At 40.0% G+C, this 24827-nt stretch overlaps 1 protein-coding gene across 3 annotated transcripts in view; it reads left to right on the top strand.

The window, feature by feature from the left end:
• col21a1 (collagen, type XXI, alpha 1) overlaps positions 1 to 24827 on the top strand; it is a 103752-nt gene that overhangs the window by 5686 nt on the left and 73239 nt on the right. For all 3 annotated transcript variants that reach the window (XM_079842859.1, XM_079842858.1, XM_079842860.1), the window contains exons 4-9: positions 69 to 234; positions 323 to 554; positions 8902 to 9075; positions 10551 to 10628; positions 14438 to 14521; positions 18613 to 18675. In XM_079842859.1, coding sequence (XP_079698985.1) covers positions 69 to 234; positions 323 to 554; positions 8902 to 9075; positions 10551 to 10628; positions 14438 to 14521; positions 18613 to 18675 — 797 coding nt within the window. The remainder of the gene's footprint in view (positions 1 to 68; positions 235 to 322; positions 555 to 8901; positions 9076 to 10550; positions 10629 to 14437; positions 14522 to 18612; positions 18676 to 24827) is intronic.

Raw genomic sequence — 24827 nt, 5'->3', positions numbered from 1 at the left:
TTCCGATGAATGCGTAATTTGTTGTAGTGTGGCAATTGACCTCGTTTTCTCTATTTAATGTATCATAGAGACTGTATGTCCAACAAAGATCCCAGTCAATTCTCGGGATGCCAAAGGATTTGACATCCTCCTCCATCTCAACTTGGCTAAAAAAGCCAAAAAGACACAAGGATCATTTTACGGCAGTAAAGCCTACCAGGTGACATCCCGAGATGACCTGAGCGAGAACACTAGGTAAAGGTATTTATGGTATCATGCTTCTCTATTCTTGCAAGTATACTCTGTTTGATTTGAAACAGCATCTTCATCTTAATGTCCGTAGGATGTTATTTCCAGGTGGACTTCCACCATCCTATGTTTTTGTGGCCACGCTGAAGTACAAAGGCTCTGTGGTTATGGAGGAGTGGGATCTGTGGCGGATACAGACTAAGGATGAAAAGCCTCAAATGGCCGTTACTCTAAATGGTCTGGACAGAACAGTGATGTTCACCACAACCACCAGCAATTCACCAAGCGGAACTCAAACTGTGGTCTTCAGAAAAACACCTGCTAAGGTAAACACAGAGCATGAGAGAAGAACACTGAAACAGATTCACTGCAAACAGATTGTGCTAATAAGTCTAATCCGACTTTATTTTAATGATCCACTTTAGACATTCTACTACCTTTCTTTGCAACTACATGTCAACTAACTCTCATTATATCATTAGTTGACATTCTACTGACTGTAAGCAAATACATGTCAACTTATTCTACCTGAACCCTAACCTAACAGTCAAATACAGTCTACCAATACTCTATGACTGCTAGTTGACATGTAGTTGCAAAGTTACTTAAAGGTAGAAGAATGTCTAAAGTTGATCAATACAATAAAGTGTTACCAGTGTTACTAAATTAACTGGCGGATTTGACTTATTAGCACACAGAGTTTGTGAATTTGTTTTAGTGTTCTTCTCTCATGCTCCAAAGTTACTTAGTAGAATGTCTAAAGTGGACCATCAAAATAAAGTGTAATCGTTCATTCTCCATCAGTTCAAATTTCAATGACTTACACCTAGAAACAAATAACAAGTAATGCCAGTTACATAATCAGATTACTTTTTTCAAGTAACTAGGAAAGTAATGCATTACTTTTAAAGTTACAACAAAATTTCCAAGTTAATTTTTCAAATAAGTAACGCGAGTTACTTTGTTTTCCCATTTATTGACTGACAGCTCTCCTGTCCTTATGTTGAGAAATCATGAGTAAGCAATGTTGTGGAATGTTACATTCAAAAGTAGTGCATTACAATATTGCGTTACTCCCTTAAAGGTGCATTCTGTAATATTTATGAGGATCTATTGAAAGAAATGCAATATAATATACATAACTATGTTTTCAGTGGTGTATAAAGACCTTACATAATGTACATTATGTTTTTATTACCTTAGAATGAGTTGTTTCTATTTATATACACCGAAGTGAAGTCTCCATTTTGCGCCGCCATGTTTCTACAGTGGCCCTAAACGGACAAACTTCTCTACAGAGTGCTAGCTACTCTCTGCTTTCTCAGATGACATTGTTGTCCTGTGTCGGCCACCGTAGCTTCTCTATGTGCTTTGAAAGGGAGGGGTGAATAGTGGGCGGTTGCAATTCACAACCTCACCAGTAGATGCCGCTAATTTACACACTGCACCTTTAAAAAGTAACTAATTGCGTTACTTAGTTAATTTTTATGAAAAGTAATGCATTGTGTTACTTTTGTAACCTGGGCTGTGCGTGTTTTAAAAAAGTTTTAATTTGGGGCTAATGTAACCTTTTCACATCAAAATTTAAATATTAGGCTAAAGGAAATGCAAATTCATGCCTGTACAGCGGGCACCAATCCAACAAACCTTTCAGCTGCGCTGCCATTCGGGATCGCAGAAGAATAGGATGCAGGGGAAGAAAGTTTAACACCACCAATAAAAACTAAAAATCTAAAGCAATTTTTGCTTATGGATTAACTGAATCATCGAAGGTCGGTAGCAAGTACATTGGTCAATAAATTGAGATTAAATTGTTTTATTTAACGTATTTAACTATAGGAGGTTTGCGTTGTATTCTGAGATTGCATTTCACTGTTTTTATTCATTTTGAGTAATACTGAATTTGTTTTTGTGCAAGTGAGATGAGTAAATTTGTCTAGAACTACAATAATCATCATGTTCACACACAATTCTACTGTATTTACTCACAATTTCACTCAACATGGGGACAGGAGAGCTGTCAGTCAATAAATGGGAAAACAATGTAAACTGCATTACTTATTTGAAAAAGTAACTTAAAAAAATAACTTAGATAATTTGATGTAAATTTAAAAGTAACGTGTTACTTTACTAGTTACTTGTAAAAAGTAATCTTTGCTGCTGACCTCCGATGCCATACTAATAAGTAAAAAATAGATAAACATTCAATTTGTAATTTTTTTTGTTTTTATTGCTGAAGTAAGAGTTGAACTCTTCTTCTACGATCCAGAATGGCAGTGCATCTGAAAGGTTTGTTTGAGCTGTGGCTTCTACTACAAAGGCATGAATTTGCATTTCCTTTTGCATTGGCACTTTTGGTGTGAAAGTGCCTTTATATTTTCAAAACAAATGACTTTTTAATATTAGAAAACAAACAAGCAAGCCTAGCCCATGAGAAAAAGTAATGCAAAAGTAACCGAATGCATTACTTTCCATAAAAAGTAACTATGTAACGCAATTGTTTACTTTTTAGGGAGTAACGCAATATTGTAATGCATTACTTTTAAAAGTAACTTTACACAACTGCCTAGAAAACCCATGCTGATCATAACCAACACACTTAATTTTGTGTTTTGGATGCTTGGGATCCTCAAAATGTGTATGTGCTGTTGTCTCAATGATTCTGCTTGACCAAAAAGACAATGCAATGGTCTGGTATGGATAAGTTTAAGGGTAAAGTTAGGGACATGTGTTGGTATGGGTAAGTTTATGGGTTTAGTTAGGGACAGGTGTGGTGGTATGGATAAGTTTAAGGGTAAAGTTAGGGACATGTGTTGGTATGGGTAAGTTTATGGGTTTAGTTAGGGACAGGTGTGGTGGTATGAGTAAGTTTAAGGGTAAAGTTAGGGACAGGTGTGGTGGTGTGGGTAAGTTTAAGGGTAAAGTTAGGGACAGGTGTGGTGGTATGAGTAAGTTTAAGGGTAAAGTTAGGGACAGATTTGGTGGTATGAGTAAGTTTAAGGGTAAAGTTAGGGACAGGTGTAGTGGTATGTTTAAGTTTAAGGGTAAGGTTAGGGACAGGTGTGGTGGTATGGGTAAGTTTAAGGGTAGGGTCAGGGACAGGTGTGGTGGTATGGGTAAGTTTAAGAGTAAAGTTAGGGACAGGTGTGGTGGTATGGGTAAGTTTAAGAGTAAAGGTAGGGACAGGTATGGTGGTATGGGTAAGTTTAAGAGTAAAGTTAGGGACAGGTGTGGTGGTATGGGTCAGTTTAAGGGTAAAGTTAGGGACAGGTGTGGTGGTATGGGTAAGTTTAAGAGTAAAGTTAGGGACAGGTGTGGTGGTATGGGTAAGTTTAAGGGTAAAGTTAGGGACAGGTGTGGTGGTATGGGTATGTTTAAGGGTAAAGTTAGGGACAGGTGTGGTGGTATGGGTCAGTTTAAGGGTAAAGTTAGGGACAGGTGTGGTGGTATGGGTAAGTTTAAGGGTAGGGTCAGGGACAGGTGTGGTGGTATGGGTAAAATTAAGGGTAAAGTTAGGGACAGGTGTGGTGGTATGGGTAAGTTTAAGGGTAAAGTTAGGGACAGGTGTGGTGGCATTGGTAAGTTTAAGGGTAGGGTTAGGGACAGGTGTGGTGGTATGGGTAAGTTTAAGGGTAAAGTTAGGGACAGGTGTGGGGGTCTGGGTAAATTTAAGGGTAAAGTTAGGGACAGGTGTGGTGGTGTGGGTAAGTTTAAGGGTAAAGTTAGGGACAGGTGTGGTGGTGTGGGTAAGTTTAAGGGTAAAGTTAGGGACAGGTGTGGTGGTATGGGTCAGTTTAAGGGTAGGGTTAGGGACAGGTGTGGTGGTATGGGTAAGTTTAAGGGTAAAGTTAGGAACAGGTGTGGTGGTATGGGTAAGTTTAAGAGTAAAGTTAGGGACAGGTGTGGTGGTGTGGGTCAGTTTAAGGGTAGGGTTAGGGACAGGTGTGGTGGTGTGGGTAAGTTTAAGGGTAAAGTTAGGGACAGGTGTGGTGGTGTGGGTAAGTTTAAGGGTAAAGTTAGGGACAGGTGTGGTGGTATGAGTAAGTTTAAGGGTAAAGTTAGGGACAGGTGTGGTGGTATGAGTAAGTTTAAGGGTAAAGTTAGGGACAGGTGTGGTGGTATGGGTAAGTTTAAGGGTAAAGTTAGGGACAGGTGTGGTGGTGTGGGTCAGTTTAAGGGTAGGGTTAGGGACAGGTGTGGTGGTGTGGGTAAGTTTAAGGGTAAAGTTAGGGACAGGTGTGGTGGTGTGGGTAAGTTTAAGGGTAAAGTTAGGGACAGGTGTGGTGGTATGAGTAAGTTTAAGGGTAAAGTTAGGGACAGGTGTGGTGGTATGAGTAAGTTTAAGGGTAAAGTTAGGGACAGGTGTGGTGGTATGAGTAAGTTTTAGGGTAAAGTTAGGGACAGGTGTAGTGGTATGTTTAAGTTTAAGGGTAAAGTTAGGGACAGGTGTGGTGGTATGGGTAAGTTTAAGGGTAGGGTCAGGGACAGGTGTGGTGGTATGGGTAAGTTTAAGGGTGGGGTCAGGGACAGGTGTGGTGGTATGGGTAAGTTTCAGGGTAAAGTTAGGGACAGGTGTGGTGGTATGGGTAAGTTTAAGGGTAAAGTTAGGGACAGGTGTGGTGGCATTGGTAAGTTTAAGGGTAGGGTTAGGGACAGGTGTGGTGGTATGGGTAAGTTTAAGGGTAAAGTTAGGGACAGGTGTGGTGGTATGGGTAAATTTAAGGGTAAAGTTAGGGACAGGTATGGTGGTGTGGGTAAGTTTAAGGGTAAAGTTAGGGACAGGTGTGGTGGTGGGGGTAAGTTTAAGGGTAGGGTCAGGGACAGGTGTGGTGGTATGGGTAAGTTTAAGGGTAAAGTTAGGGACAGGTGTGGTGGTATGGGTAAGTTTAAGAGTAAAGTTAGGGACAGGTGTGGTGGTATGGGTATGTTTAAGGGTAAAGTTAGGGACTGGTGTGGTGGTATGGGTATGTTTAAGGGTAAAGTTAGGGACAGGTGTGGTGGTATGGGTCAGTTTAAGGGTAAAGTTAGGGACAGGTGTGGTGGTATGGGTAAGTTTAAGGGTAGGGTCAGGGACAGGTGTGGTGGTATGGGTAAGTTTAAGGGTAAAGTTAGGGACAGGTGTGGTGGTATTGGTAAGTTTAAGGGTAAAGTTAGGGACAGGTGTGGTGGTATGGGTAAAATTAAGGGTAAAGTTAGGGACAGGTGTGGTGGTGTGGGTAAGTTTAAGGGTAAGGTTAGGGACAGGTGTGGTGGTATGGGTAAGTTTAAGGGTAAAGTCAGGGACAGGTGTGGTGGTATGGGTCAGTTTAAGGGTAGGGTTAGGGACAGGTGTGGTGGTATGGGTAAGTTTAAGGGTAAAGTTAGGGACAGGTGTGGTGGTATGTGTAAGTTTAAGGGTAAAGTTAGGGACAGGTGTGGTGGTGTGGGTCAGTTTAAGGGTAGGGTTAGGGACAGGTGTGGTGGTGTGGGTAAGTTTAAGGGTAAAGTTAGGGACAGGTGTGGTGGTATGGGTCAGTTTAAGGGTAAAGTTAGGGACAGGTGTGGTGGTGTGGGTAAGTTTAAGGGTAAAGTTAGGGACAGGTGTGGTGGTATGGGTAAGTTTAAGGGTAAAGTTAGGGACAGGTGTGGTGGTATGAGTAAGTTTAAGGGTAAAGTTAGGGACAGGTGTGGTGTTGTGGGTAAGTTTAAGGGTAAAGTTAGGGACAAGTGTGGTGGTATGGGTAAGTTTAAGGGTAGGGTTAGGGACAGGTGTGGTGGTATGGGTAAGTTTAAGGGTAAAGTTAGGGACAGGTGTGGTGGTATGTGTAAGTTTAAGGGTAAAGTTAGGGACAGGTGTGGTGGTGTGGGTCAGTTTAAGGGTAGGGTTAGGGACAGGTGTGGTGGTGTGGGTAAGTTTAAGGGTAAAGTTAGGGACAGGTGTGGTGGTATGGGTCAGTTTAAGGGTAAAGTTAGGGACAGGTGTGGTGGTGTGGGTAAGTTTAAGGGTAAAGTTAGGGACAGGTGTGGTGCTATGGGTAAGTTTAAGGGTAAAGTTAGGGACAGGTGTGGTGGTATGGGTAAATTTAATGGTAAAGTTAGGGACAGGTGTGGTGGTGTGGGTAAGTTTAAGGGTAAAGTTAGGGACAGGTGTAGTGGTATGGGTAAGTTTAAGGGTAGGGTTAGGGACAGGTGTGGTGGTTTGGGTAAGTTTAAGGGTAAAGTTAGGGACAGGTGTGGTGGTATGGGTAAGTTTAAGTGTAAAGTTAGGGACAGGTGTGTTGGGTTTGGTTTTAGGGAAGTGTCAACAGTGTAATTATAAATGTAACTACTGAAATTAATTACAGATGTAATTATATGGAGGTAATTTTTTAAAGTAAGTACTTTGTAAAAACATGTATGTACACAATAAGTGCATTGTATCAAATTAATAGTTTCAATGTTAGCACATACACTCACCTAAAGGATTATTAGGAACACCTGTTCAATTTCTCATTAATACAATTATCTAATCAACCAATCACATGGCAGTTGCTTCAATGCATTTAGGGATGTGGTCCTGGTCAAGACAATCTCCTGAACTCCAAACTGAATGTCAGAATGGGAAAGAAAGGTGATTTAAGCAATTTTGAGCGTGGCATGGTTGTTGGTGCCAGACGAGCCGGTCTGAGGATTTCACAATCTGCTCAGTTACTGGGATTTTCACACACAACCATTTCTAGGGTTTACAAAGAATGGTGTGAAAAGGGAAAAACATCCAGTATGCGGCAGTCCTGTTGATGCTAGAGGTCAGAGGAGAATGGGCCGACTGATTCAAGCTGATAGAAGAGCAACTTTGACTGAAATAACCACTCGTTACAACCGAGGTATGCAGCAAAGCATTTGTGAAGCCACAACACACACAACCTTGAGGCGGATGGGCTACAACAGCAGAAGACCCCACCGGGTACCACTCATCTCCACTACAAATAGGAAAAAGAGGCTACAATTTGCACGAGCTCACCAAAATTGGACAGTTGAAGACTGGAAAATGTTGCCTGGTCTGATGAGTCTCGATTTCTGTTGAGACATTCAGATGGTAGAGTCAGAATTTGGCGTAAACAGAATGAGAACATGGATCCATGATGCCTTGTTACCACTGTGCAGGCTGGTGGTGGTGGTGTAATGGTGTGGGGGATGTTTTCTTGGCACACTTTAGGCCCCTTAGTGCCAATTGGGCATCGTTTAAATGCCACAGCCTACCTGAGCATTGTTTCTGACCATGTCCATCCCTTTATGACCACCATATCCCCATCCTCTGATGGCTACTTCCAGCAGGATAATGTACCATGTCACAAAGCTCGAATCATTTCAAATTGGTTTCTTGAACATGACAATGAGTTCACTGTACTAAAATGGCCCCCACAGTCACCAGATCTCAACCCAATAGAGCATCTTTGGGATGTGGTGGAGCGGGAGCTTCGTGCCCTGGATGTGCATCCCACAAATCTCCATCAACTGCAAGATGCTATCCTATCAATATGGGCCAACATTTCTAAAGAATGCTTTCAGCACCTTGTTGAATCAATGCCACGTAGAATTAAGGCAGTTCTGAAGGCGAAAGGGGGTCAAACACAGTATTAGTATGTGTTCCTAATAATCCTTTAGGTGAGTGTAGTAGTTAAGGCCACCGAATATAAAGTGGGTCCCTGCATGTTCATAAAGGTTGAAGAATCCCACTACTTTTTACAGGAAAACGCAACAAAGAATATAATTTACATGTAGCATGCCAAATTGACAATTCTGCGTGGTAAGACTCTCTCTTCGATTGTGTGAGAAACACGGAGCGCTCTTAGCAAAGCGACAGCAAGTGGGGCACTTCCACTACACTAGTGTTTACTGTGTGTCAAATACACATTCATTGTGATGAACTGAAATAGGCTTTACGGATCGCTTGACAAAGAGCGTCATCAACTAGGTTTTATCGTTATTATTAGCAGGAAGACTAATTCTTATCGTGGGGAGAATATCACCCATCCCTATAAGGCATTAGGCCTACTTTTAAAAGTAACACTGCCAAGAAAACCCATGCTGATCATAACCAGCACACTGAATTTTGTGTTTTCGATCCTCAAAATTTATGTGCTGCTGTCTCAATGGTTCTGCTTCACCAAAAAGACCATGCTGGTTGATGTTTCGGTCCACCAGCTATAATCAGCACGAATCCAGCCTGAAAATGTATGTGTGCATAAACTGGTTTTAGCAGGGATGCTACAATATCAGTCAGATTTCATATAGAGCATCCCTAAACAGTGGACTCGCTGCCCATGGCAGCCAAGTAAATTGGATACCAGACTTACTAGTCCCCATATGGATAAAACGTTGGTGGAATTTGGAAAGGAAATACTGAATGGATTTTTATACATCATAAACTTGATCTTTTCCGTTTAGTGCATACTCTCTCTGATACACTTTATGAAATTATTCCTTAGTATTTAAATTATGAGCACCTGAAGTTGAGTGACACAGAGCCCTAGTAGGTTTATTATTTAACGTTCACATAAATCCTTCTTTTATGATGCCAATGCTACTGAATAACAGACGTTCTTATCTTCCTCATAAAGTCACCTTTATGGTATATAAATGAAATGTACTAATGTAAAAATTTTATGTAAAACACCATCACTTGCATTCTGCTTTGTTTTATGTATTTTACAGAAACTATTCGATGAAAAATGGCATCAGCTGCGTCTTCTAGTAACAGAGGAAGACGTCACCCTGTATGTTGATGATCTGGAAATTGAAACCATGGCACTGGAGCCTCCTGATGGTATTTTTATTAACGGAAAAACACAGGTTGGGAAGTACGTCAGCAAAGAAACAACTGTACCTGTAAGTATGTCGATGACTTCTTGGATCTCATTTTACAGACTTTCAGTCTGACGTAGTTACTCTACTGTTCTTATATTATTTTTGTTAGCGAAGCACTCTATGGTTATATTAAACTTGCTTAAAACTGTATACATTGTTTGTCATTTAGTAATTCAATACAATGTAATACAATCACTCAATTTATCAAACTCAAACTCGGTTATTGCCTACTATGAGCACTAATAAAATATAAAATATACATACAAAAGGTAATATTCCTTTTTTCCAGTATTTGCTACAATCTAGTGGAAACAGCCAAAACTGTCTGCAGGGTGCTAGAGCATTTTATGTAACTTCAAAGGGTTTCCTGTAAAAGACACCTTCCCTGACTTCCTTGCTTGTCTATGAAAGCCTACAGGCTGATTTTTAAGCACTCAGGACGTTTTTGCTGGGAAAATAAAAAGAAAGTGACGTTTACGCGCTCTCTTCCGTTAAAAAACATGAAATGACTGCTTATACAATGTTCAGGATAATACCGAAAGAGCTAGTCTGTACTGTAATGTCATGCAAAGAAAAGGGAATAATTCTAATGATAGTCTCACATAGCCATATCTATATAGTCTATAGTCTTAAATATACTTTACAATCAAGCTATCATAAATGTTAATTATCTAATTCGTCGACATGATGCAGAGGTTGGATCACATCGCTATGATCAGATGCTTTCTGAACCGCTGTTTTCTCACTGCTGACATTACTACGCGTTTATTTTGTTATTGAGCGGAAAGCGCGCAGCACATTTTCACATATTCAACTAAACGTTGTTCTCAGCAGCGTGGACACCGTCGAGATGTTCATTAACAGTATATCGCTTCTTTTTTCTTCTAAGCGAAGAATGAAAAAGAACTTCGCCGTGAGTATATCGGGCCTTGAATCACGTTCAGTCGCTTGTACATTATGTTAGCAATAAGCTGCAGTTCATTTAACAACCACCGGTGTCGCTAATAACAAGAGTTTCTGTGTTCTATATATAACTCATTTAATATAATTTGTGTGTGGGAAATTTTACTTTGTTCATTTGACACTTTTATTTTGGACTACAAACATCACTCAAAATCCCCATCCCCCATACAGACAAATCACAAATCAAAAAGGGAAAAATAAAAACACATGATATTGGTTTTAATGCTTAAGATGCATGAAGTTAATAAAAAGATGACAAAGCATATTATATAATTTTGAAGGAATATTGGAAGTTATTGGAATATGTGTGTGTGTTTGTGATCTTTTGCCAAAGAATAAACAGAACATGGAACATTTTCAACATGTGCAACACAGCAGTGTTCTTGTGGAAAAGCAGACACCATGTCATGTTGACACCAAATGTGTTTTATATGCAACAGGGAGCACCTTTCCCCTCTCCTACTGCCCCAGGCCTTGACTTTTTTTTAAAACGACCTGTATTTTGTACTCTCTCTCTCTCTCTTTCTGAACAGTTTGAAATTCAAAAACTCAGAATCTACTGCGACCCTGAGCAGAATAACAGGGAAACGGCCTGTGAAATACCTGGAGTTGTGAGTACCAGAATCTTGGAAATGTTTCTGTTTTGGCCCATTCACATGAATTCCACCTATTAAATGTCACATCAGATTAGGAGTGACTTGATATTTGAAACACTTTATCTTATTACCAGACAATTCTTAAAAAAACTGATAAGTAAAACACAAAGGACTTTATTCATTTTGTATTTATTTTTGTAATTCCAGTAATTCCAGTCCTGCGTGTTTTGGAATGTGTTTAATGCACTAATCTGATCTAATCTTTTCAATTTCACTTACGAAATAAAAGCGTCTACTTCTTAGTTTCAAACAAAGCATGATATTTGCTCAGAACCGTTTATTAGAAAGTCAATCACTGGCTTTGTCATTGTTCTCAGTTCACTAACTCAGTTTCTTTCAGACTCACTGTTTAGAGATGTAGGGCATTTGTAAACACTGTGGCATTTCACATCATTTTCCTTTTTCTGCTTGCGCATGTATTGCCTTGCACCTCTAAGCAAAGTTATGTTTTTGCCCTGGCCCCTTCATGTATTTTCACTCCTTTCATTTTTTAGGATGGAGAGGTATGTACTTTTGAAGATGGCTTTGCTCGCTTTCAAAAGTAACTGCTTATCTCATTTTGAATTGCAGAGGTAAGATTTGCCTCATGTTCTTTTGGAGTGTCTAAGTATTGTCATAGCTGGAAAAATCTTTCAAAGGACTGTCAGCAGCTTTGAGAATATATGGCTGAATGATGCTGGTGTGAACCTTTGCACTCTCAAAAGACGGCAAATGTTAAACTGCTTCAATAAAGTACTTTGGCAGTACCAATGTACTCCACTGTACTTCATATCATAGTCATGGTACCATGTCTTAATTTTGGTACTTTTCGGTGATTCACGGTCGCTTAAAGTCAACATGAATGTTGCAAGTATATCTGCTGAAAACGGCTTCTCCAATAAGAATAAATGTAGGGCGAGCCCATAAGGAATTGACTGGATCGTTGTCGTTAGCTAATTGATACGATTCATGTGAGTGACAGGTTGCTAGAGGGGAGGGATTACTGTCCCGTCCTCACGCCGGTGCACACGGATGTAGGTCAGTAAGAGCTGTGCGTGTAAACCTCACTCCCCTGATCTCAAGAGGCGTGCTAATGACTGACCCCCTCCCACTCCGTAGACCTGGAGTAGGACCAGGAGTAGGTCGAGTAGGACCAGTTACATTTGGTGCCGTGACCCGGAGGGGAGTGAGGTTTAGGGGAGTGAGTGTAACGGATGTAGGCCAGTAAGAGCTGTGCACCTCACTCCCCTGAGGTGTGCTAGCGACTGACGCTAACAGCTGCAGTCTTTAGTGTCCTTGTTAGCGTGCCCACCTCCCACGCCTGGTTTGAATCCCGCTCGGAGCAGGTCGAGTAGGACGGTTACATTTTCTGCTGTGACCCGGATGGGAGTGAGGTTTGGGGGGGGGGGGGGGGGGGGGTTGTAATGGACGTAGATCAGTAGGAGCTGTGCTTGTAAACCTCACTCCCCTGATCTCAAGAGGTGCGTTAACAACAGACACTAGTGGCTGATGCTTTAGCATCTTCGTTAGTGGGCCTTCCTCCCACTCCGGAGTAGGACCAGTTACATTTGCTGCCGTGACCCAGATGGGAGTGAGGTTTGGGGGTGAGTGTAACAGATGTAGGCCAGTAAGAGCTGTGCATGTAAACCTCACTCCCCTGACCCCAAGAGGCGTACAAGCAACTGATGCTAACAGCTGCGGTCTTTAGTGTCCTTGTTAGCGTGCCCACCTCCCACGCCTGGTATGAATCCTGCTCGCAGCAGGTCGAGTAGGATGGTTAAATTTTTGTGCCAAGACCCGGATGGGAGTGAGGTTTAGGGGGGTGAGTGTAATGGACATAGATCAGTAGGTGTAATGGACATAGATCACTAGGAGCTATGCGTGTAAACCTCACTACCCTGATCTCAAGAGGCGCGTTAACAACTGACACAAGTGGCTGCGGTCTTTAGCATCTTTGTTAGTGCGCCCACCACCCACTCCGGAGACCCGGAGTAGGACCAGTTACATTTGCTGCCGTGACCCGGAGGGAAGTGAGGTTTAGTGGGCTTAGTCTAACGGATGTAGGCCAGTAAGAGCTGTGCATGTAAACCTCACTCCCCTGAGATGTGCTAGCTACTGATGCTAACAGCTGCAGTCTTTAGTGTCCTTGTTAGCGTGCCCACCTCCCACGCCTGATTTGAATCCCGCTCGGAGCAGGTCGAGTAGGACGGTTACATTTGGTGCCAGGACCCGGGTGGGAGTGAGGTTTAGGGGGGTGAGTGTAATGGACGTAGATCATTAGGAGCTGTGCTTGTAAACCTCACTCCCCTGATCTCAAGAGGCACGTTAACAACTGACACTAGTGGCTGCGGTCTTTAGCATCTTTATTAGTGGGCCTTCCTCCCACTCCGGAAACCCAGAGTAGGACCAGTTACATTTGGTGCCGTGACCCAGATGGGAGTGAAATTTGGGGGGGGGGGGGTGTAATGGATGTAGGCCAGTAAGAGCTGTGCATGTAAACCTCACTCCCCTGATCCCAAGAGGCATGTTAACAACTGACACTAGCGGCTGCGGTTGTTAGCGTCTGCCTCCCACGCCATAGACCCTGGTTCGAATCCTGTTTGGAGTGGGGCGAGTAGGACTGGTTACACATACTAGGGATGAGTATTTTTCAAAATATTGTATTCGAAGATTTGGGCTCATAAAAAACTAATATTCGAATATTTGTTTATTTAAACAATGTTATTTTGAGAAAAAGAACAAAAGCATTATAAGCTCAAGCAGCATGATCGGCAAAATGCAGAACGTACATACACTCGAGTCGCTATATGGTTATCGCGTTAATATTCTCGGGTGAGGAAACGCGCTCTGCTGACAGACGTTGCAGAGACACACAGATAACGGTGTTATGTGACGTTTCTAACAGCACTTTGTGTTTTCTGTTCTTAAACCCTTGACAAAACTTAAAGGAAGCATTTGTCTCAAGATCATTTTGCTACCATATATGTCATCTCGCTCTCACTCGGTGAACATCTGCGCTTACCTGCACTCGTGAATGCAGTGATGGACTGCTGTCTTTCCTCATTCGCCTGGGGTCATGCTATTATGATCAGTTTCATTAATTAATTTGATCAAAAGTAACTTTTGTAAGATCATTTTAAATTTTCATCTGAGTAATTCCAAACATCGCGAGGCAGACATGACATTATGTGATCAAATACAATCAACTTAATAACACGCTCCACAGCGTCACCCAGTGGATTTAGTTATAAATGCGAGTTTAGTGAGATTTATCATGGATTCACTGCATTTACGGCCAGCAAAGCAACGTAGTAAAATTTGAATAGTATTTTTATTTTTCGAATATTATTTACAGATCGAATATTCGACTACTCATGCGCCATCGGAAGAGATGTCGTTGCGAGGGGAAGCCATTTTCATGTAAGATTACGAGGGCACATGAATATGCATAGATAAATAATTAAGTAAACACGGCAATATTCCATAAAAATAAGAAATGTAAATTCTGATTTCATGGTGACTTTAAAATGGCCAATGATGTGAAACAGGTTCAAAAACTGTGTTGTGTTGTGCTGTATCTCTATTATTGTAATTTTGCTATTTCCGAACTGCTGTGCCGTACTGCTGAATGACTGGAAAAACAAAGACTGCTGCCACATGAGAAGTTGTATGCTGTTATGGCTTTCGCCCAAAGTTTAGCTCATGCCACAAACAGGATATTATGTCTGGCGCTTTATATCTTATGAAATGCGGCATAGTAAACAATGTTTTGCTATTTCTTTTAGTGTGCTAATGGACCAGGTGACATTGATCCAACCCCAGAGCCCTGCGTCTGTCCACCTGGGCCACCTGGTACCTCAGGAATGAAGGTATGACAGCCTATCCCTCAACCCCTTTGGTGGCTTAGTAGAACACCTTATATAATCTCTTCATTGCATCAAAAGTCATTGCATTGCACATAAAAGTCTCCGAAAGGCAAGTCTGAAGTTTATAAGGTCAAGCCTATGCTTGAAAACACATGCAGCTTTTCAGCAGGTGATCACAGTAAAATGGCCCTAAACAGAATTCTGAAGTCTCTGAGTTACAGATTAAGTGCATTCCTGTACTAGAATTTACACAGATTCATTTATTCAGTTTATAATTATGCTGTTTATAATTTTCTCATCCAAGAGACTAATAAATATTCTTATATAAAGCAAAACATTTATGAATAATTATATGCAGGGCTTGACATTAACACCCGCCAACCTGTGGGTGGATTTCAGCAGTGGTGAAATATATACATATATACATTTTTCTATTGTAGTCTTTTAAAAAGGCATCTGAAATAATAAACTAGTAATGTAGTGTCAAAAATATAGATTTTTCGATACATATCGATACTGAAATATCTGAAACGCATCTAATACTCATTTTCCACAGAATAGACACAACACCAGCATCTCTTTCTCTCTCTCTCTCTCTCTCTCTCTCTCTCTCTGACAGCGAGTGACACACAAACCCGTCACTCACTCACTTAATTTGCTCCGGATGAATATTGTTGCTGTTACAGGGCTTGAATTTCACCGTGGGATTGCGCTTATTGCATATTATTTTACTCCTTCCTGCAGATTTTGTGCTCATAGCCTCTCAGCACTAAATTGAGCTCTTTTTCGCTGCTTATTGCTCTTAAACAGTCAAATACACACAAAATAATGTCAAAATGCCGGTCTTGGCGAGTATTCACGTAAACACAGTCAGTTCTGTTTTAAGTGAACGTAAACATTTGAGAAAGAAAACACATGTGCAGTGTTGGGCAGTAGTGAGCTACAAGTGACGCTACTAGCTTAACTACATTTAGTAGCATTAGTACATTAGTACTATTAGTACATTTACATTAGTAACTTGTCAGTAGCTCAGTTACTTTTAAAACAGTTTCGCTTTTCCAGTAGCTAACTACTTTATCCAGCAAGTAGCGGTGTAGCGTGACTAAAAGCTACATTCTGTTTTGGGTTCTGACGAGCCTGTAATGAGCGAAGCGGAGCGGTATGACGATCAGCTCAATAATCCGCTCTATGCCAGCGCGCTCCACTCATGATCTGCTCACCGGTAAAATGACCACTTCATTAAGTTTTCTTTTGTTGAAAGCCTTTCTTTAAAGTGAAATTTGTTTTGTATAAATTGTATCTTAATTTTAATCAATGTTTCATCAGCCAGTTGCCTTGATTTAATAAATAAGAAGCAAATAGGCTATAGCAGACATTAATCATGACGGAGGCGCCGGAGCGATCACTTGCATTGCACATGAACTGGAGCGTGTCTCATATATGAACCAAAACTGTGTATAATATGTGTATAGAAAGCTTGAAATGTCCACTTTTAAACGAAACAATTCGAAACGAAAGTTTAACCTGAGAGTTTAAACCTGCATTTTTAGACTATTCCTGACTCCTGAGTATTTCATTTAAGTTGAATTCATTTTGTTCTTGCACTGATGTTAAATGTGTGGCCGTTTTGCACTTTGACAGCCAGTTTGAGATATAGGCTATATTTGAGTACTATTGTGTGTATCGGATAGTTTACAAAATCAAATGATTCTGATTGCCATTGAAATGACTGGGAAAAAAAGTTTCCCAATCAACCTGAATTCACCCTTTACTCTTTGAAATCATAATTGCATTGCATTATGTTGAAACCCCAAAAATTATAATATTATAACATTCTTCATTAACAATTATTCAGTTATTCAGAAATTATTCAATGTTATTGTAAAAGAAAAAATAAAAGTAGTTTCAATGTAGCTATCTACTTTTTGATAGTAACTTGTAGTGTAGCTTAACTACTTTTTTAAAAAGGGTAGCTTGAATGTAACTTAACTACTTTAAAACCTCTTAACTGTCACCATCCCGCTGGCCGGACACCAGGCACTCTTTTTTTGATCGCCTTTTTTTCGTTTCATTTATTTTCTTCGTAATTATCATAAATTAGGTATCATTCGAAAGCTTACGAACTCAAAATTCATCCTGTGAAATCCGTTTTGAAATTGGACGTTGCTTTACCATGGAAATGGTACTTTAAATTCTTCTAGCGGGCTCCTCTCCTAGTGGGCGGTGTCAGGTTTCATATTACAAACTGTATTTTAACTACTTTATAATCAAATTCTTTTCTAATCTTGACAAAACACATATCGTCGGAAAGGTCTGAGTCTCAAGGTTCCATATTTGGTGACTGTTTTGTGATGGAAGTGACATTTGGACAATCAAAAAACAATCAATGGAATTTCAATGACACCCGGTGGCTATTTTTGGTATAGCACCTAAACAAAATCTCACGGGACCTTCAAATTTGGAACACATATAGACATATGGCTTTGATTTTATAGTAATTTTAGATTAAAACATTTTTGTAAAATATATATTTTATATAAAATAAAAAATATTTAGTACAGTATTTTTAATTTACAGTAAATTTAAACTTCCATAATTCTTTCCTACTTTCATATTTTGAATTAGTTAATAATCTGCCGAGTGTCTGCTTTAAAACAATACCAAATTTAGGTCTATATTCCAAAGCATTCTTGAATTACAGCCCTTTAAGTTTGGATAGTGCATTTTCATGTGTATTCTCAAAAAAGGGGGGTGACAGTTAAGGGGTTAACTTACAAGTAGCTTGCAGCTTGTAAAGCTACAGTTTCAGAGTAGCTTGCCCAACACTGCGCATGTGTAACAGTCTAATGGATCCGTGTCAGGTCTTAAAGTGACAGCAGCCTAATAAACCTGCTGACAAATTATGAGATAATATTAAAAATATCTTTATGACAGTTTTTCCCAATGGTATTGATGTAAAAATTGTGGCCAGTGAAAATGCGGAGTGGCTAGTAATTTTAGAAAACCACTAGCCACAGTGACTGGTGAGCAAAAAAAGTTAAAGGGTTAGTTCACCCAAAATTGTAAATTCTGTCATTAATTACTTCCCCTCATGTTGTTCGACACCCGTAAGACCTCCGTTCATCTTCAGAACACAAATGAAGATATTTTAGTTGAAATCCGATGGCTCAGAAAGGCCTCCATTGGCAGCAATGACATTTACACTCTCAAGACCCATCAAAGGCACTATAGACGTCGTTACAAAGTCCATCTCACTGCAGTGGTTCTACAATAACTTTATGAAGTGACGAGAATAGTTTTTCTGCGCAAAAAAAAAATCTAAATAACGACTTTATTCAACAAGTTCTTGTCTTCCACCTGGGCCTTTGACGTGAACTCACGAAGCACCACGACGCATGCGCGAGAATATGACTTTCATTTTGCGGCTTTGACAAGGCACTTTTTTACGTGCACTTGTTCGTTTCTCACGGTTCAGGCATCCAGGAAATGTACACTTTAGCCCCATTTTGAGCACCACGCTAAGACCTAAAGCACGATCAATGTAGAATCAACAGCTTATATACGGCGCGTCTTCCTCTGCTTGTAAACAAAGCTCCTCGCTTCTGGGTCATGTGTCAGAATGCAGGCTCTACGTCATATTCTCGCGCATGCGTCGTGACGGTGCTTTGGGAGTTCACGTCAAAGGCCCAGGGGGAAGACAAGAACATGTTGAATAAAGTCGTTATTTAGATTTTTTTTTGCACACAAAAACTATTCTCGTCGCTTCATAAAGTTATTGTAGAACAACTGTAGTGAGATGGACTTTGTAACGACGTCTTTAGTGCCTTTTATGGGTCTTGAGAGTGTAAAGTGCACTTCTGCCAATGGAGGACTTTCTGAGCATTCGGATTTCAACAAAAATATCTTAATCTAAACAACATGAGGGTAAGTCATTAATGAATTTACAATTTCGGGTGAACTAACCCTTTAATGTAAAGCCTTGAATAGCTGTATAGAAATCTAGCTGTTACCCATTGGTAAAGATACAAAGAGTTTGTAATTTGTAATGAAATATGTAAATGCTATTTACAATGCATCACTTGTATATTCTGTAGGGCGAACAGGGCAGAACAGGAGATCCGGGACAGCCTGGTCCAGCTGGTGCTGATGGTAAGCCTGTGAGTACTACACAGTTTAATACAACCTCAAATTAACTTGAGCACGTGTCGTGTTCAATGCACATCCACAAGTGTGTTTGGATAGAAGCATTCGCCTTATGAGAATTCTGCTTCAGGATATAAGAGGATACAGAAGTTACTAGTAGACTGTTAGGTTCGGGTTAGTAGAATAAGTTGACATGTAGTTGTAAAGTTACTTATAGTGAGTAGAATGTCTGTTGGTGGAGGATCAAAATAAAGTGCCAGCAGATATTAAGCACACAGTCTACTAATACTCTAATGAGAGCTAGTTGACATGTAGTTGCAACGTTACTTATAGTCAACAGAATAACTGAAGCCATCTGCACTGAATGTATGAAATAATACAAACAAAATCTGTACGGACGTCTTTCAACTACCAAGCTGAGTTGAAAGGCTGCAGAGTTTGAAAAATACATGTGTTTCACACAAGATGTCAGAAGAACTAATTCAGCTGTCAACATGTATCATGCGATGCCTTTTAGGAAGAACATGCTGGATTTTTCCAGCAATTGTAATACAGATATCATCTGTCCACTGTATTGTACACTATATGCTAGTTTATTGATGTATTGGAGCCTACACTGAAACTAGACCTTGAAGTATGGATGGAAGGACTGTTTCATGTTATTGAGATGTGCGATAAAGAAACATGATGAACTGTAAAAATACAGAGCGGGATGTATACCAAAACAAGTCAAATGATGAAAAAAGCTCTTCTAGAGTGTGTGTTGAGCCTCATTTAGCCTCGCTACGTTCAGAAATGTCACTCCAAATCTGATTTTGGTGCATATCTAATTGAAATCTGATCCTATTTAGTGAGTGTGAATGAAAAAAAAGCTACATTCATATGTGGCTTGAAGTCCTATTCAAATCTCATCAGAAGGCCACCATGATCGGATTTCGTGTGGCTTATGTGACTTTCTCACGCCACTTAAAACACAAACATAGACGTTGTTATATGAAACATGCTGAAAGTCATTGTAAAAACGAGTGTTGTGTTGTTGGAAAGAGCAGAAAATGTCAATATCATGGAGAAGTATTGAACTTTGAGAGCAGCGGAGATGACAGCACAGACATTTGGACTGGCCGTGTGAATTTAGCCTTAGGCACAAAGCAGACTGTAGTCATTTATGTTTACTAAACAGCAGTGCAACGAATTGCATTGATATAGAATTAATTTGCGTGTAATGTTACTTTCATTTTATTACTCATTCACTCAGTGACTAGGCCTGGGTAAAAATATATCGATTTCTCGATTTTAATCGATTCTCACTTTTACAAAACAATATCGCTTCTTAAATCCCAAGAATCAATTAGTCATCCTGTTTTAAGTAAAACCCGTCAGTAAACGGCTTGTAAACAATGTCATATATGATTACAGAGTTTCTATTTGTAGTTTCCAAAAAAGGGACATTTTACTTTTAGGAAAACATTAGAATTAAAAAAATTATATCGTGTCTTACTACTCTAACGGTGTACATATTGTCCGTGACGGGGTGGTACAAGAAAAGCTCCCTTGCATAAATAAAAAGGATAATATTAATAAGAATTTTGTTCCTGAGGTGGGAAAATATGTTATTTGGGAAGATCAAGATATCTTTCAAGTTATAGTTTTTTTTTGTATTAAGTTTGTTCTTAATTAAAATTTTGAAAATTGCAACGTGGAAAGGGCACCAGTTTCGTAGAATGACTCATGTAACGTCACATTTACCTCAGAAAAACCATATCCAGTGTCCATAAACTCGTTAGTCAGCAAGAAAAATTAACTCTAGAGAGGAGCATTTTGCTAATTATATGCACCATTACATAGGATATTCATTGTCAATGTTCTTCAATATTTAATGCATGTATGTATGAATAAATCTGGCAAGTTTTTATGACAGCCACCATTTAAATGTTTATATTTTAAAAACCCAATTGGAGTAGAATTATGATTATGTTATTGTAAAGTTAAAATTATAACTTTTATTTAAACATAATTTAGTGTCATTTAAGTGTTTGTATATCAATCTGTTAAATATTAGTAGGCTAATGCAGTATCAACTGACTCCCATAGTTTACAACATTACTTCAGAAATTTGTTTTCCTTGAGAAAATGTTCCATGTATTATACCTGATACATATCCTGATACATATACATATCGGCTAGCAGACCACTCTCCACGACTGGCATAATGCTGAACTACTCAGCCATTCAACTTCAGAAATTCAACAACTATACCACTCCATCGTGTACATCAGTCATTAAACAACTTGGACTCCTTCGCCGGCCCCGTTACATTCACAGAAGTTGCCGTCGAAAGTTTGTTTTCTCCCGGTCTGATCACAACATCTCATCCATCTGGTCCGGCGTGCGCACCGTCGCTTCTCGAACACGTCATCAGGGCGCCGTCACTCCTAGGACTAGTAGCGCTGGAGTTTCCGTGACAACGCTACGCACTGACTTGGATGGAAACCGGAGAAAACATGGAGTGGATCTCAATACAGAGACACACTGTTGCAACGAATATCAAGATTGAACTTTTTAATGCACAATCCATCACAAACAAATCTTGCCTCATACATGATCATATTCTAGAAAAGTGTTTAGATATGATGTGCCTTACAGAAACCTGGCATCAACCAGATGTTTATTCTGTTTTAAATGAGACCTGTCCCTTTGGTTACTGCTATTTACAGAAAGCCCGCAGCACAGGGCGTGGTGGTGGTCTGGCTGTCATCCACCGAAGTGATCTGATCTTGTCCCCTATAACCCTGCCTGAGCTGTCTTCGTTTGAATGCCTTGCATTTAAATGTAAGCACCCTCTTTCCACTACGATACTTCTTATTTACCGGCCACCAAAACCAAACCCATCATTCATCCCAGAGATGTCCAATCTTCTTTCAACTTTCTGTATAATGTCTGCTAATATCATCATACTTGGAGATATGAATATTCACGTCAACTCTTCAACCTGCCGTTTTGCAGCAGAATTTCTCCAATTACTCGACTGTTTTAATCTGACACAACTTGTCGATGCCCCCACTCATAACAGGGGTCACACTCTCGATCTAGTCATTACAAACTCTGTTTCTCTCAGCAATCTTCTGGTGTATGATCTGGGAGTTTCTGATCATAAGGTCATCTCCATGAAGATGTCTTCACTATCCAGCCTCATCAAGCCCAAACGCCAAATCTGCTTCAGAAATCTGAAAAACATCAACCTAGAGACTATGGCATCCGATCTCCAGCATCTCCTTTCTGTAAACTGTCTACCACTCATGGATTCAGTGGACTATTACAATAACACCCTCAGAAGCATTCTGGATCTTCATGCCCCGGTAAAAACCAGAACAGTCACTTTCACCCGATCAGCACCCTGGTTTACCAGTGAACTACGAAAAATGAAGACAGCTGGGCGTGCCATTGAGAGGAGATTCAAAACCACAGGTCTCACTGTGCACAAGCTTACTTTTCGGGAACACCGAAAGGACTATTCAAAGTCACTTATGGAGGCACGGTCAACTTACTACTCAAACCTCATCAGAAATAGTCCCGGAAACTCCAAACAGCTGTTCTCCACCATAAACCATCTACTCAAACCACAAACCCCCTCACTTACAGAAACTACAGAAGAGCACTGTAATAATTTCCTGGACTTTTTCAAAACAAAAATAGACTCAATTCACTCTATGCACTCACAGCCTGTAATTTCGGAGCCCCTACATCGCTTTCCAGAAATCTCACAGCAAGAGGTTGAGACGATAATTAAAAAGAGGAAACCTACCACCTGTGCCCTCGACCCTTTTCCTTCAGCTCTAGTGAAAGTAAACACCTCTGTCCTAAGTCCTCTGATTACCACAATAATAAACAACTCCCTCCAGTCTGGCAATGTTCCATCTGCCCTAAAAACTGCCATAATCAGACCACTTCTCAAAAAACCCACCCTTGACGAAGATGTGCTTGCAAATTATAGGCCCATTTCCAATCTCCCATTCCTCTCCAAAGTACTGGAAAAAGTTGTAGCTTCCCACCTCCAGGATCATCTCAAATACAACAATCTTTTCGAAAAATTTCAGTCTGGCTTCCGCTCTGCACACAGTACGGAAACGGCCCTGGTTAGAGTCACAAATGACCTACGGATGACAGCTGATGCAGGTTCACCATCCCTCCTCATTCTCCTCGATCTGTCTGCTGCATTCGATACAGTGGATCATGGTATACTCCTTAACCGGTTGCATCAAACCACTGGACTCACTGGCACTGCTCTTAACTGGTTTAAATCGTACCTCACTAGCAGAACAGAGTACATTTCACTTGGAAGTGCAAGGTCCCGGCAACACACAGTTACCTGCGGGGTTCCTCAGGGGTCAGTCCTTGGCCCAATTCTCTTCATCATTTACATCCTCCCCCTCGGCCATGTCATTAGCCGCTATGGAGTCTCATTTCACTGCTATGCTGATGACACACAACTGTACATGAAATCAGAAACACACAACTCCATTTCAACAACAACATCTCCGTCTTCAACACTCACCGCCTGTCTGGAGGAGATAAGGATGTGGATGAAGCACAACTTCCTCCAGTTAAACAGCTCTAAAACTGAGGCAATTCTTGTTGGCACTCCACATCAAACCCAGTCTTCCTCCATAACTGGTATAACACTCTCTGGTCATGACGTTCCCCTCTCCACAACTGTCACCAATCTTGGTGTAAGATTTGATCCACAACTCAGCTTTGAAGCCCATATCAAAAACCTCTGCAAAACATCGTTCTACCATCTCAGAAACATTGCAAAACTCCGTCCAACGCTATCCTTAGCAGATGCTGAAAAACTGGTCCACGCCTTTGTCTCCTCCAGACTGGATTACTGTAACGCACTTCTCACCGGGATCCCTAACAAAAGCTTGCAGAGACTGCAGTACGTTCAGAATAGTGCTGCTAGGATCCTGATGAGAGTTCAAAAATACGATCACATCACACCCATTCTCCATTCACTTCACTGGCTTCCTGTTACCGCCAGGATTGACTATAAGGTCTCCCTTCTAACCCACCAGTGCATCTATGGAAATGCCCCCCCCTATCTGAAAGAACTACTCACACCTTCAACTACAACTCGATCAACAAACTCAAACCGCCTCCTTCTCCCCAAGACAAAGCTCAGCACTATGGGTGATCGGGCTTTCTGTTCTGCCGCTCCTCGGATTTGGAATGCCCTCCCCGACCATCTGAGGGCACCTCAAACCACTGAGACTTTTAAAAAAGGACTAAAAACATTTCTTTTTAGGAGAACTTATGACTTTTAACCATTCAATCTATTAGTATTTTATCCTTCTTAAATGATCTTAACTGTAGCACTTTGAGATTTGTTCCAAATGTAAAGTGCAGTACAAATAAAATTTATTATTATTATTATTATTATTATTATTATTATATCCAAAATAATCAATAGCCTATTGTATTGAATTGAAACGAATTGAAAATCGAAATTAAAGCTTGTGAATTGAAATCGAATCAAATTGTGAAATTTGTGTCAATACCCAGCCCTATCAGTGACATTTTAAATTTACAGTAATTTTACATTTAATTATAAAATAGTTCTAAGCACTTTGTTTTATGATCTGTCCTGACAGCAATTATTTTTTATTTCATGAATAAATAGGATAAGTTAATATTACAAACTGGTTCTTTGCATTTATTTAGGATTTGTTAGTTCATATAGGTAGGGTGGATGACCGTGTTCGGTTGTAAAACCCTGATGTCCATTTTAAAATATTAGTTGTCCTGTTGTGAGTCTTTTATATTGAACTAATTTGTTATGTAATGTAAAGCCGTTTTTGCACTGATGCCAGAAAAATTTAATAATCTTATTCCATCAGTCATTTATATTAGTATTTAATTCAATGGAATCCTATAGGCATTTAAATGTGGTTATTTAATATACTCTACCATTTTAATAAATGTATTATTTATGTCTTATTTTATTGATTTTTCCAAACAAATGACCATTAAATAGACTCATTTGTGTAGATAACATTTTTCTTTATTGAAAAAAATATATGCTCTCATATGAATAAACATGTCTTTTCATATTGTTAAAGCAAACATAGGTAATCCTTCACAAAATTGATCTCATTTTGATGTTGTTCTT

The sequence above is a fragment of the Gobio gobio genome (assembly GCF_949357685.1).
Source record: "Gobio gobio genome assembly, chromosome: 18".
Classification (NCBI taxonomy): domain Eukaryota; kingdom Metazoa; phylum Chordata; class Actinopteri; order Cypriniformes; family Gobionidae; genus Gobio; species Gobio gobio.
This window is presented reverse-complemented; position numbering and strand designations above follow the sequence as displayed.